The sequence below is a fragment of the Eptesicus fuscus genome, chromosome 18 (assembly GCF_027574615.1).
Source record: "Eptesicus fuscus isolate TK198812 chromosome 18, DD_ASM_mEF_20220401, whole genome shotgun sequence".
NCBI classification, from domain to species: Eukaryota; Metazoa; Chordata; class Mammalia; order Chiroptera; family Vespertilionidae; genus Eptesicus; species Eptesicus fuscus.
This window is the reverse complement of record NC_072490.1, coordinates 9,734,903-9,749,558: the sequence shown is the minus strand read 5'-3', so window position 1 is coordinate 9,749,558 and position 14,656 is coordinate 9,734,903. Positions and strand designations below refer to the sequence as shown.

Genomic DNA, 14,656 nt, shown 5'->3' with positions numbered 1-14,656 from the left:
CAAGACCTCCAGGGCTGGCTGGAGGCGCAGGGTGTGGGCAGCCTGTCAGCTAGGGCCCCAGAGGAGCCGGATCCCAAAGGGCTCTCCCTCCCACCTGACAGGAAACAGCAGTTTTCACTTCTCTAACTGCAGCGGGGGGGCCGGGGGGTGGGGGGGGGGGTGTCTCTGGATGCACTGCCCCTACTTGCTGCACAGAGTGTTTTTAAGGTTCTGGAAAATTGGCTCAGCTGCATGACCACCTGCTGGGTCATGCCCCAGGCAGACACCAGCTCAGGGCCCCAGGGTGTCTTCTTCCTCCGTCAGAGCTCACGTGAGCCTCAGTGAGCTCAGAGGGGGGACGGTGGAGGCGGGGGGGGGGGGGAGGCGGGGGGGGAGATGGGGGTGGCAATCATGAAATCTGTCTCCCCTGGACAAATAACAATGGATTTGGCCCGCCGCCGTCCTGGCTCAGTGGTTGAGCATCGACCGATGAACCAGGGAGATCAGTTAGATTCCCGGTCAGGGCACATGCCCGGGTTGCAGGCTCGATCCCCAGTAGGGGGCGTGCAGGAGGCAGCCGATCCATGATTCTCTCTCATCACTGATGTTTTTCTCTCACTCTCTCCCTTCCTCTCTCTGAAATCAATAAAAACATATTTGAAATAAACATTTGTGGATCTGAATGAATCAATTGGGGCTGGCTCTCGGATGGGACAAGGTAAAGATGCTTTGCTATCTGGAGAAAATAACCATTGTGCGAGCCCGTACAGTCAGCAGTCCCCACGTGCCACACCCAGTTCCGAGTGCTTCACACAGCACAGCCCCATCATCACAGAAGAACACTGCAGGCCATCTGGGCTTTTACCTTTGCAAGTAGCCACGCTTAAAAAGTAAGAACAGGTGAAACCAATTTAAAAATATATTTCCTTAGGCCAACATATCCAAAGCATTCTCATTTGAACATAAAGTCAGTATAAAAATATTGACGAGCTGTTTAAATTCCCCCCCCACACCAAGTCTTCACAATCCAGGTCTATTTCACACGGAGAGCACAGCTCAGTTTGGACCGGGCAGCTTTTGTTATTTTTTTTAAAAACCTTCACCTGAGGATATTTTTCCCATTGATTTTTTTTTTTTTAGAGAGAGTGGAAGGGAGGGGGGAGGATGAGGGGCCTTGGAGAACACCAGTGAACAGGACAGACGCCTCCCTGTCATGGAGCGCACATTCCAGCAGGGGGAGCTAAGCAGTAAGGCTCTGTGTGCAAAGGGAGCCCCACTCATCTTAACTCGGTCCCTGTATACAGCAGGTGCTCCATAAAGGCTGTTGAGGGCATAGGTGATTGGGCTTGGAACTGGATGTGGTGGTGGACAGAGGTGGGTGAAAGGTCTGGGGAAGGGCAGGGGTGGGGGCAGGTGAGAGCCATGGGGACGCAGCAGGAGTCAGTGACCCCCTGGGGTCACGCCCACATCCCCAGCAGCAGAGCTGCGCCCGCCCGGCCAGGCAAGACAGAAACACCAGGCGCACGCAGGTTCCATGCCGCCGACTACAATTCCCTTCTCCTCAAAATGCGGGCAGGTCCCACGGCGCACAGGGAATGGGACTTCTCCTCGTGTACGAACTTTGAGGTTCAGCACCTCCATGTTCGGCTTCCACTGGCCCACCTACCACACACAGCCACGTCACCCCAGTCCTCGCCCAGGAAGCTCGTCTTCACCTGTGACACGCGTCAGGGTCCGACTGAGGTCAGCCCAGGGCGTCAGAGCTGAGCACGTCACGGAGATATTACCGTATTTTCCGGCATATAAGACGACTGGACGTATAAGATTTTCCTGGGTTAAAAAGTCATCTTTATACGCCGGAAAATACGGTAGTCCAATATATCTAATCCATTATATCTAATCCCATCAATATAGTCCAATATACCGTATTTTCCGGCATATAAAACGACTTTTTAACCCAGGAAAATCTTATACGCCCAGTCGTCTTATACGCCAGAAAGTATGGTACGTGTGGCATTCACTGTGTCTCGGCCCACTGCGGCTAAGCCAACACTTCCAATTTTTATCCTGATTGCATAACGTTATAAATACACACCATGATTCATTCATTCAACAAACACTCTGAGTCACTTCTATAGACCAGGCCTTGCGTCTTACATTTTGAATCTTATCACTAATTCAGTGTTTTGTTTTATGGCCTCATTTTCCTCGTTTCTTAAGAACTTCTTTATCAGAGAGCTTAAATTCCCCCCCCAAAGGTATGTAGTTCTGATTCCATGAGCCAGGCCAACGATGAGCAAGCGTTTATTGGTGGGAGAAGGGCGCTTCTGAGTCACCCTGGCGGGGACACGATGATCTTAGGGAGGGACCTGACGGGCCAAATAAAAAAAAAAAGTGCCTGCCATCATCGCCAGCCACTCGCCTGCCGCCCAGGGCGTGCCCCTTTACACACGGGTGTTTCACGCCCTCGCCACCCCAGGCTTCTCTCCGTTCTGTTGCTGGCTACGCTTCCAAGTTCAACGGACGCACACGCCCCACACGCAGGGTCTGAAGCAGGTCCCAAACACCGTCACCCACAGCCCTCGATCCCGCAGCGTGGGAAAGCAAACAGAATTGCAGCGAGCACCGGACGCCCACTCCGCATACGGGGAGGAAAGGGAGGGCAGGAGAGGGGCCCCGGCTGGCACAGCTGCAGCTTGCTCCCCTGCTGCCCGCAAGGCCAAGGTGAAGACAGCTCTGTCAGCCAACGCCCTGGAGCCCGGCCACGGCCGCTGCCAGCTGGACCGCCCGAAAGCCTTCTTTCTAAATCCATACCTACGGCATCATCAGGGAGCAATGCGAACTGAGGTGGGGGCGGCGGGGGGGGGGGGGCACGCAGAGCAGGCGACATGTCAGCAGATGCAAAACCTCCACCTGGCCCCTGGGCCAGCGCTCACCCTCCTGTGAGCAAACAGGGCCACACGTGGGCTCCGTCCACGGACAGGTAACTGTCAGCTCAGCTGACAGGCGGCTCCAGAGAACAAAGGAGCTTCGGGAGACAAATGGCAAATCCGCTACTGTCTCGTCACGCTGAAATGACTGTGTCACGCGCTGTCCAGCCCAGAGCCCGCTGTGATGCGCGTCCACCCCGACTCAGGGCCTGTGCTATCCAAGGGGTGCCGTGCCCACTCGGTCCTCAAATGACCTGGGTCTCTGCACCCCCGGGATCAGCTGCAGGAGGCCCAGGCTAAACTCAAGTCCCCTTCTTTTGAATGACAGACGGCATCATGGCAGGCTTCCAGAACGTTCTATATGCCGCAAATACATGGTTTTTTTTGGGAGGAAGATAGAGACCTCTGATAGGCTCCCCAACAGACTTCCAGTAACCGGGGAGTAAGCAGTCCTGGCCCTGCCCGGGGACACCCACGGACGAGTCACAGAACAAGAGGGAGAGGAAGGAACAGGGCCAAGTCTAAACTCGTGGCTCTCAAAACCTAAAATAACCTGGCCACGGATCCGCAAAGCATTCCCTTTGGAACACTCGGGCAGAAAGTCTCCAGCCTTCCACGCTGACCCTGAGACCTGTGTCCAGCTGGCGTCCCTGGGAGGGGACACGTGAAATACAAAACCTGGAGCAGATATAAATATCTGCTGGCAAGTGCCTCCCTGCCGGTGACGCGCCCCGGAGACCTCGCGGCCCGCCTCGATGGCCTCCCAGCATCGTTCCAGCCCATGTTTGGGTTCATTGTCTTTGCACATAGCCTGGGGTTGATACCGACCCTTAGACCAAAGCATCAGAACTGTCCCCAAGAATCGTGTGGGCTGGCACCCCCCCCATCCTTGCCCACAACACTTGGGGGAGTCACACAAGCACCACGAGGGCATGCCCCCTTGCCCTCACCCACACCCTTCAGAGGAGCATGAGACGTCAGGGACCTGAGGGGCTGTGGGCAGTCAAGGCCATGGCGTAGCACCTGTATGGGCCCCTGACCACCCTGCAGCTCCAAGCGTGGGACCCAGCTCCTCCAGCCAGCTTGGGCGCCCCTCCACGCCATGCCTCCACAGAGAAAGGGGGGGGGGGGCTTCAGCCCTGACCCACTTGTGGCCGCAGACCCCCCTGAAGTCCCTTGGTCAGGAAGCCGCTGTGCTCCCAGGAACTGAGGGGCAGCGGGCACAGTGGCCAAGACCTCGGACTCAGCAGCCACACTCAGCACAGCTCCTTACTAAATGCGTTAGGCGGGTTACCTCAGTTTGCCCATCTATAAAATGGGGATAATGAAACAGGGTCATTGGGAGGATTAAACAACTTAATACACGTGAGATGATTTGCAAAGTGCCTGGCACAGAGCAGCTGTTCAACAGATTTTAGCAAAACGATCTCAGAGCCAGGACCCCAGCTAAAAACCCCTTCTCCCTCCCCTTCACACCCTAACGCAGTGGTCGGCAAACTCATTAGTCAACAGAGCCAAATATCAACAGTACAACGATTGAAGTTTCTTTTGAGAGCCGAAAACCGACTTCTGCGCATGGGCCACGAAGTTTCAATCGCACTGTACGTGCGCGCCCGCACGTGGTATTTTGTGGAAGAGCCACACTCAAGGGGTCAAAGAGCCGCATGTGGCTCGCGAGCCTCGGTTTGCTGACCACTGCCCTAACGGAAGCCCCTCCATCCCTTCAACAGACATCCACTGAGCCCCACCTTGTGCGGCCCCGACAGTGCCGGGCCCCAAGCCACTGCCCGTGTCCGATGGCCCAGACTGAGACCCAGCACCGCTGAGGACATGACAGGAGTCCACGGAGGGGGCCTGGGACACGCCAGCAAAAACAAGGTCACTGAGCCCCACGGCCGGTGCTCGCAGCTGTTCCCCGCACTGAGGACCCCAAGTTCCACTAGAATGAGAGTCTCAAAAGGCCGCTGGGGCGGCGACCATGGCCACACGGTGGCCCATGTTTGTTCCTTTCTCATCTCACTTTCATCAGACACACTCCACAGAGCAAACTGGCCTCTCGCTCAGAAAACACTTCTACTCGGGCCAGAGGGCCAAGAAGCACAGCCCAGGACGTAGCCCGCAGCCCGCAGCCCGCATCCCGCATCCCACATCCCTCCAGGCTCCGGCTGCTGCTCTGCACCGGGAACTTTCTGGGGAAATCCTCACACTGACGACTCATGCTTCTTGTTTTAACTGTATGTATTCCCAGACCATCTACAGTGCAAGTGATTACCACTTACAATTGAAAGTGTAACTGCATGCCCTAACCGGTTTGGCTCAGTGGATGGAGCATCGGCCTGCGGACTGAAGGGTCCCAGGTTCGATTCCGGTCAAGAGCATGTAACTTGGTTGCGGGCACATCCCCAGTAGGGAGTGTGCAGAAGGCAGCTGATCAATGTTTCTCTCTCATTGATGTTTCTAACTCTCTATCCCTCTCCCTTCCTCTCTGTAAAAAATCAATAAAAATATATATATATAAAAAAGAAGGTATAACTGCACCTAAAAAAATAAAATAAAAAAGTGGTTTTTGATCCTATAGAGGCCAGGAAGGGGGGCGGTTCTGTGCAGCTCCCAGCTCCCGCCATGGCCGGCAAGCCTGCCGCCCGGCTCCTGGTCCCCAGGTCAGCTGAACACTAGGCACTCAACTGCACCCCAACCCAGAGCCGCTGGGCTGGCCGCTTAGCAGCTTGCCCAATGCCACACCGGGGCTGTGGGTGGGGCGGGGCCCAGGACACCTGGCTCCCTCACTCCCCAGTGCCTGCCCTGCTCCCGCAGTTCCGTCTCCCGTGCAGGAGCCCTAAGTCAACACATGAGAAGATATACCAACTGAGAAACAAACCTCTGGCGAGAATGGCCTTGTCTGAGGTCAGTTTCGGCTCCGGATTGCTAAGGAGAGCAGGAGAAACAGATGGAAACACAGATTCTTTCCTGGTCCCGAGGGAGCACGGCGGGAACACCATCCCGAGGAGGGAGGACCTCAGGGAGGCGCCGTGGGAAACCGGTGTCAGGACCCGCCGGTGCTGCAGCCGGAGACCGCGGCCCCCGGGGAGCACCGCGCTGGCCAGAGGACGTTGCCTGGGGAAGGGCAAGGGCAAGAACCCCGTGGTGGGAAGGAACACAAGGTCAGGGGTCAGCTGGTGTGATGAGAGCCGAGAGCAATGGGCTGGGGCACAGCCACGGCAGGAGAACCACGGGGTCACCGCCGAGTGCAACGGCCTGGGCCTGACCCTCTCGCGCCCTTCCCGGCAGCACTGGTGCTGAGCGCGCGGGGCCCTGACCGAGCACCTTGCGGACGTGGAGTCGGCGAACAGATGAACCCGCCTGAACGAGATGCGGGCGGTGACCATCCTCGCCCTGAAACCTCTGAAGGGTCATCCCACAGAGATGGCAGAAAGGGATGGGGCGAGAGGATGATGGGAAGCCCGTTCCTTAGGAGAACACAGGGGACCAGGGGTGTCCAAGCCCTGACCACTGACCACACAGGAGCAGCCTCAGGACAGAGCGAGCTGGACAGCGCAGTGGGCGGCGATGGAGCTGGCCACGCTGGCGTCCCAGGTTCCTTGCTATCCACAGCCCATCTGCACTCTGACCCCCACACGCTGCCCATTCATCCCCAAACCTGCCATGGAACGTTTTTAAATTCGCTTAAGGTTTTAGAAGTTACTTCAAATCACACGCTTGCTTAAAACCTTCGGAAGTCACGGCGATGGTTATCTTTCAAGAGTGACGGCAAGCCCTAACCGGTTTGGCTCAGTGAATAGAACGTCAGCCTGTGGACTGAAGGGTCCCAGGTTCGATTCGGGTCAAGAGCATGTACCTTGGTTGCGGGCACATCCCCAGTAGGAGGTGTGCAAGAGTCTGCTGATCGATGTTTCTCTCTCATCGATGTTTCTAACTCTCTGACCCTCTCCCTTCCTCTCTGTAAAAAATCAATAAAATATATTTTAAAAAATAAAAATAAGTTTAAAAAAAAAGAGTTACGACGATTGTATGGGGCGCAGGTACGGGGCTTCCTGGGTGCTGGTGTTGATCTGGGTGCAGGTAACATGGGTGTGTCCACTGGGTGGGCATCTACAATATGTGTCTATTATCCACCAATAGGAAGTTAAAAGACACATGTCCTCCTGATTTTGAGGGGAAGATTGCCAGATCTACTAAAAAAATGCACAGGCTCCAATTTCTAAAGGAGTGGGTGTCCCATACCCCAGGGGTGCACCGCAGGGCTAGACAGGCAGGGCTGGAGTCCTGGGTGCCACTGACAACCGTCACCCGGAGGACCAGGAACCAGGAATTTACCCCCATGGCAACGCACGCCTGGATCCCGGCGATGATGGCCCGACGTGTCCAGAAGGAATTCGGGCGCATTCCAAGGCGACGGCCCCCGGTCACGCCAGCTGCTCAGACGGTGCCTGAGGGCCGATAAGCTTGTGCCGCCTCCACTTCAGCACAGGTTCAGGTGTGCTGACCTGCCTGGCATTTGGGGGTAACTGGGGTCACCCAGGCCTGCAGGCCCGCGTGGCGGCTGGAGCTCTCTGCCCACCCATGCCTCTCCCTCCCTCCCTCCGCAGGTGAGGTCCCGGGAAGCCCCCTGCACGCCAGCCTCTGCCCCAGAGGCAGCTTCCCGGAGACGCAGCCTGTGACAGGCGGCTCAGTGTCCTTTCTCCTTAGGGAGGAGGAGAGGCCCCGTGCGGGGAAGACGAACGTGCGGAGGAAAAGGCGGGAAAGATTGCACAGGAGCACCCGGTCCTCCTCACTTCCTGTGCACTGTACACAGTGGTGCTTAAACAGAAGCCAGAAGCCACATGGCACAGGGCGGCTTCCGCCCAGAGCGAGGCCGGGAAGGCAGGAAACCCGAGGACATCCTCCTCCAGCATCCAGTCTGTCCTGAACTCTTTCCTCGTGGACGGAAGGACCCAAGACACCACCAAGGACTCCTGGAGAAGGACAAGGGGGCGAAGAAACGCCCCGTAGGACCAGGTGGTCGTAAGTCCACAAGGACGGCCACAAAAGTGCCAGAAGAATCCGCGGTGACCACTGATCAATAACTGGAAACCCAGGTGTCCTCAGACTCCGTGTTCTCAAAGGTGGGGGCAGGGATTCCCGAGTTCATCCCCAATGTCAAGTACCCCCAGGACACCTGCGTGTGCCCCCGGAAGGGCCTCCGTAACCACCCCCTCCCCCCGACTTTGCTCTGCTTCTGGCTGGAACAACATCGACTGATGGAGACAGTCGCCTTACCCCGACTCTCTGGCCAGAGCCGTGCCTGTCGCTCTTCTTCTATGTGAAGGACAAGCTCATCCTTCTTTAACAACTGCAGTGCGCGGGCAGACCAAGTCTTTCCGGACACCACATCTGGGGAAGGGAGGGTGTCTGTGTGGCGAGCCCCTCGGCTGGTCCAGCCTCCTGGTCCCACAGATGGGGGAGGCCTGGAGGAGAGCAGGGTTCGCTCAAGGCCCCACGGTGGGCGGGGGGGGGTGGGGGGGGTAGGGCCTGGGCCCAGAGCCGACGGCCGGATGCTCAGAGGACGGATGGCCTATGCCACACGGCCAGTCACACAGAGCGATGGGAGCTGCCACCGGGCATGGGCAGGCCCTCTCCTCCCTGCTGGGCAGCCGGGTTCCCGGCACAGGCTCCACAGAGAGCCACCAGGCAGTCCCGGAAGGGCACACGGCCCCCAGACCCCAGCCCCCAGCCCCACCCCTGGGAGTTTATCCCACAGCTCCGCGTGCACCTCGCAGATGGCCCCTTTTAAAGGCCCGCCGGGGGTGGGGGGGGCTGCTTACATGAGCCGGGGCACATCCCCATGGCGCCGACTGAGCCAACGCCACACGTGCCAATACGGGACCACCGCCAACACACACGGCTCAGGGGCAAAGGCAAAAAGCAGGTGACAGCATGCACCACCGTCACGAGATAACATATTTCCATTCTACTTGAGACACCCAACCAGAAACAGGGGAGGAAAGAAGATGAATAATTCACTGTATGTATCTTTATGCCTTTTGAACTTTCTACCTGTGAATAATGCCAACGGTTCCCTTCACATGAACTATGCAGAACAGGTAAATCTAGACAGAGAGCAGCGTGGTGGCTCGGGGGGCTGGGAGAGAGGGGCAGAGGGGAAGCAACAGCTTTACGGGGGGCAGGGCCTCCTTTGGGGTGATGAACTGTTTGGGAACTAGGGAGAGGTGGCGGCTGCACAACATTGTGAGCGTACTAAATGCCACCGACGTGTTCCCTTTAAAATGACTTTGTTATGTAATGTTCACCCCAATTTTGAAAAAGCCATAAAAAATGAATGAATGAGTGGGGTTCTCAGAGGTGACCTTGGGGGGCAGCTTGGCAATGCTGTGAGAGGCACGGCCCTGGCGGCTGAGCGGGGGGCTCCCGTCCCACCACACCCGGCACCACCTAGGAGACCTCGGGGATGTAATGGAGCCTCGCTGAGCTTCGGTCTCCTCCTCAGTGCGGTGGGCATAACCACAGAGCCTGCGTCCAAGCGTTGCCGTGACGAGTAAATTAAAGAGTCCACGTCAAGTGTCTGGCCCAGCCCAGGCCCCAGGGCCTCTGCTCCTGCTGTCTGCCCGCCGAGCACGCCCTCTCCCTGGGCAGACGAGTGGCCCACTCCCTTGCCTCCCTCACGTCTCTGCTCCAATGCCTCCATCTGGATGGGACCTTCTCTGACCGCCTGATTGAAAACTGGAGCCCTCCCTGCCCTGAGGCTCCTCTCCCTCCTCTCCCAGAACCGGCTTTTTTATTTTGTTCACGTCCTGTCTCCTCTACTGCACCGTCCTGTCGTCCTGTCGGGGAGGCAGTTTCTGTCTGTCCCCGTCTCTCTGGGCCCCAGGGGAGACTGCTCAGTAAGTACGCGTTGAATGAACGAATGGTGTTCACTACTATGCCCGCTCTGATCCCGGGGGTCATCCTGCCTCCCTGAAAAAAGAAAACTGTTGTCTTGTGGTTTAAGCAGCTTGAAACAAAAGAATCAAGCAAAAGTCTAAATTTAAAAACCCACAATAGTTCCAGCTCAGCACTAGCCCCCAAAGGGAGCCATCTGCGGAGAAGAGACAGTTCTCAGTGAGATGATGCTACGTGCTCGAAAACAGAAACCACCAAAAGTCACCCAGCGCGGTGTGACGTGGTCACCGCGAGGCTCTCAGGAGCAAGAACACAGTGCCAGCCCGGCCGGCGTGGCTCAGTGGTTGAGCATCGTCCTATGAACCAGGAGGTCACGGTTCGATTCCCAGTCAGGGCACACGCCCAGGTGGGCTTGATCTCCAGTGTGGGGCGTGCAGGAGGCAGCCTATCAATGATTCTCTCTCACCATTGCTGTTTCTCTCTCTCTCTCCCTCTCCCTCTCTCTCTGAAATCAATAAAATTAAAAAAAAGGAACATAGTGTCACCATGGGAGCCTGGGACCCAATACCCACCTTGGGACAGAATCGTCCATTCACAGAGAACAGGGAGGTTGGGAGCAGCCAGCCTCCCCCGCCACCCCCAGAGCCTCCCCTGCCCCCGCTGTCCACTCGGCAGACCGTCTCCCCAGTGGGACTCGGCTTCCCAGGGCTCTCAGGTCTCAGAGGGAGAAATTGTGACCCCAAGAATCCAGAGTTCAAAAATGAAAAACAAAAACACAAAAACAACCCTCAAACTCTTCCAAAAATAGGCTCTTTCAATTAGGTCCCCTCTGAGCCGCCACAGCCTTACTCCACAGCTTCCCGCGGCCTCCAAGCCCTGGGCGGAGAGAGAGCCGGAGCCAGCAGTCTCCCAGAGCGTGTGGGTTTCAAAAGAGCACAAAGCAAAACCTGCAAGTTTGAGCAAAACCAGAAAGGAGCATCTTCCATCCCACTGTCAGCAATCTGCGGGCTGTCGGGAACCCGGGTGGGAGTGGGGGGCTGAGTCAGGAGGCAGCTCGTCCGAGGGTCTCAAATTTCCTCGAATGTCAGGCTCACTCAGCTGGCTTGTGAACATGCTGATGGCCGGGTCTCACCCCAACTTCTGATGGAGTAGGTCTGGGTTGGCGCCCTATAATTTACATCTCTAACCCATCCTCAGGGGAAGGGCTAGAGAGAGAACCACTGCTCTAGAACAAATACTTTCATGTTGGTGTGACTGACACCTGCCTCAACTACACACAGTACCTGCAGACAGACAGACCGCACGCGCGCACACACACACGCACGCACACACGCACGGCCTTACAGAGCTCCTGCCTGACCACTGGTCCTCTAATAGCCAGACCTGCCTGGCCCAGCTAACTACTGAGGCACCGCTCAGGGGCAGGGGGACCTAAGAAAGCCGCTCCCATTCCAGCCTGAATGAGCCCGTCAGTGTGAGGCCCGAGGGCACGCCCGAAACCCTTGAAAACCCAAGTCACAGCATTTCCCTTTTTTGAAAGCAGTCACAAGCGATCCCACCCGGCTTCGCCCTTCGCACATGGGTAACTCCCAGCTGCAAGATCCGCTTTCTGCCAGGGGGATGCTTTCAAGTTTCTGAATCAGAAGTAGCTGAAAGAGGAAGCAAAAAAAAAAAAAAAAGGACAGGCCACTCACGGAGAGCTACAGCATCCCTGGTGGCAACCCCATCACCCACTGCGGGCGACGCCACCGGCCTCTCACTCACCAAAGTAATCGGCCTTCGGATGAGCATCCATCTCCCGCTCCAGACGCTGGGTGAGGGCTTCTAATTTCAGTTCGGCCGTCGAGGGCCCAAGCTCGGGACCCGGGGTGAGGGTCTGGCAGGGCAGCCTCACTCTGTGGGGGTTGGGGCTCTCTGGGAGCACAGACCCCAGGCCACCCTCAGAAGACCAGCCAGGGGGACCTTCTTTGCAAGATAACTCAAGTGGGGTGGACATCACTGGATGGACACGGCTGATGGGGCTGAGCTTGGGACCAGTGCCAGGGTCTGTGCAGCCAGGCTTGGGACCCAGCCCAGGGGCGGCATCCAGCTGCAAACTGTCCATGCTGGCTGGCAAAGATGATGGCCCAGAACTAGAAAGGTAGGATTTGGGCCCGTCCTGGAACCAGGACTGAGGGTGCGTGTTTGGTTTGGGCATCATGCCTGAAACTTCACTCCGTGCCCCCGAGTTTGTTTTTGGAAGAGCTCCTTGACTGGGGCAGCTCCCTGAAAAAGGGGTTCTGGGCTGAGTGGGCCCCAGGAGGGCCCCGTTCTCCAGGCCTGGGGAGGGAGGGCCGGGGCGCGCCCACTGGGAGGAGGCAGTGGTCCAAAGACCCACTGGCTTCTCACTGCTGCGGCCATTACTCCCACCGTCCTGGCCGCTCTCAAATGACCGGCTGGAGCTTGGGGAGAGCTGCGGCTGGTACAGGTAAGGGTCCCTGGAGGGTGTGGGTGGTGATGGGTCACCGCCTGGGGCGCCAGGCCACCCGGTCCCTCCACCCAGCCTGATGCCGGGAGACACTCCGGGTTCTTCACCCCACTTGGGGCTTGCCAAGGAGAGGTTGTCATAATAGTCTCCATGGGTGAGGCAGGAAGGGTCCTCGCAGGGGCTCAGCCCGTGGGCGGCAGACATCTCCGAACCGGCCAGGCGCTCCTTGGAACCACAGTCCTGGCTGCCAGGCCTTGTGTGGACATACGGCCTGGCCTTCTGCTCCTGGGCCGGGAACAAGGGCTGCCCAGCAGCGACGGTGGTGGTGGCTGTCCCAGGAGCTACTGTCGAGGCAGCCAGAGGGGGCTTGGCAGCGCCGTCCACGGTCAGCCTACTGCCCGCACCAGCTTCCCGATGGGCCTGCAGGCCTGGGCGGCCCCCGCCGTTGACAGGCCCTCGGCCGGCCCGGGGCAGGGTCTCCTCCTGCAGGAGCTGCTGCTGCTGCTGGAGGTGGATCTTGGCCATCTTGGTGGCAAACACCCGGCGTGTCTCCTCAAACTCCGGGTTGTTGCCTGCGCCCTTGTCCACTCGGAAGAGTCCATCCTTGGAAGCCTCGTACATGTTCAGGTCCTCGATGAATTTACTGGCCTCCAGGCCTAAGTCCTGGTACTTGTCCATCTTGCTGACGGGTGTGGAGGCCTAGGCCAGGCGCCGGGTAGTGTGTGTGTGTGTGTGTGTGTGTGTGTGTGTGTGTGTGTGTGTTTGAGGGGGAAAGGGGAGGGGGCGCCAAGAACAGGGGGGCTCAAGTCCAGCCCAGAACAAGTAAAACCCTCCACCTGCCCAAAGTGAGAGTCATGACCCCAGGCCTTAGAGTCCAGCCCAAGTCGAGGCCTCAAGGCCAGAGGCACCAAGTTCTCCTGCAACTTCTTTCCCCCTCGGAAGTGTCCACGTGGGATCAGATGGTGGCGCTTCCCTGTCCCAGCTTACTCTGCGCTTTCTCTTTCTCAAATCATAAAAGGAAAAAGAATAGGAGAGAGAGAAAAAAAAAAGTCACATCCTCTGTAACCAAACTCGGAAACGCACAAGGCAGCAGCCGCGGAAGGGTCCGGGGTGCAGCGGGTCCAGCCAGAGTGTAGAGGCCGCCAGACGCGCGGCCGGAGGCGCAGGTAAGTCCTGGGCGCTGGGTCCCCCGCGGCTTCCCGGGCGGCCGCGGGGCTGGGATCCCGCCCGCGCACGGCCGGCCGGGCGGCGGGAAGTTCTCCGCGGCCGGGGCGGGCGGCCTATTGTCCGATCGATCGCGGCGGAGGCGGCTGGACGCGCGCGGGCCGAGGGCGGCGGGACGCGGAAGTGAGTGCGCCGGACGCCGTCCCCTCGCTCAGTCGCCAGCCCGGCACGTCCCGGGCCTGCAGGGGGCGGGGGCGGGGGAGGTGGCCACGGGGCGGGGGCGCGGCGGAGGGCGGGGCCGGCGGCGGAGGGCGGGCGCCCGGGGCAGGTCTACAGCCCGCAACGTGGCCCCGCGCCCGTCCTCGCCCGTCCCGCCGGGGCTGCGGAGCCCCGAAGTGTGTTTCGCACTTCGGCCCGCGCTCCAGCGCCGCGATTGCGCGGGGTTTTCCTGCTGCCTCCGCCGCCCCCTGCGAGTCTGGACCGCTCCGTCCCCCGCCCCCCACCCCCCACCTCCGGCAGCGCGGGGCGGGCCTCCGCGCCCGGGCAGCCTGCGTGGCCCCCAGGCGGCCGTTTACAGTGTGCGGGAGTCTCCAGGCGCCGCACGCTCCTCTCCCCGCCGTGCCTCAGTTTCCCGGGCAGGAAGCCCACCCCGCGTGTGCCCCTGGACGCTTCCTCTGACCGGGCCGTGCCCGCCGCCCCATTTGTCCGAAGTGCAGGAGCAGAGGCCCGGTGTGTCACCCGTGGGCTGGCCCGACGTCCTCTTGGACAGGTGGGGAGACTAAGGCGCAGAGGGGGACGTGTCCAAGAAGCCGTCGTAGCCAGCAAAGCCTGATGGAGCCCAGTCCTCTGAAAAGGAAAAAAAGTCATGTTCCTGGAGCGCGGGTTTGAGGTCCTCAGAGCAGCAATAAAAACGCGGGCCCTGGTGGCTGGCTCCTTATTCCTATGGGTATTCCTGACCCCCAAGTAGATCCACTGGGCGGGGAGGGCTGACCCCTGAGCGCCCCCGCACCACCTCCCAGGTGAGAGGTTTCATTTTCTGCACAGCAGCTCAGAGTGGTCCTAAGGCAAATGCCAGGCCAGTCACTTCCCTGCAAACCCTTGTCACCTAAGGCCATCCAAACCTGTGGAGAATGTTTATAGAAACTGACTTGAGTCAAATAGAGGGTACGCCCGGAGGCGGGATTTTAACAGACTGAGATTCATGCTCCCAAGAAAATGA

General features: G+C 58.7%; 1 protein-coding gene across 2 annotated transcripts in view; it reads right to left on the bottom strand.

Annotated features, from left to right (window-relative positions):
* Positions 1–13,603, bottom strand: part of LIMD1 (LIM domain containing 1) — a 43,997-nt gene extending 30,394 nt beyond the window's left edge. For both annotated transcript variants that reach the window (XM_008156951.3, XM_028131604.2), the window contains exon 1: positions 11,571–13,603. In XM_008156951.3, the coding sequence (XP_008155173.2) occupies positions 11,571–12,951 (1,381 nt within the window). In that variant the 5' untranslated portion in view covers positions 12,952–13,603. The remainder of the gene's footprint in view (positions 1–11,570) is intronic.
* Between the last annotated feature and the right edge of the window lie 1,053 nt (positions 13,604–14,656).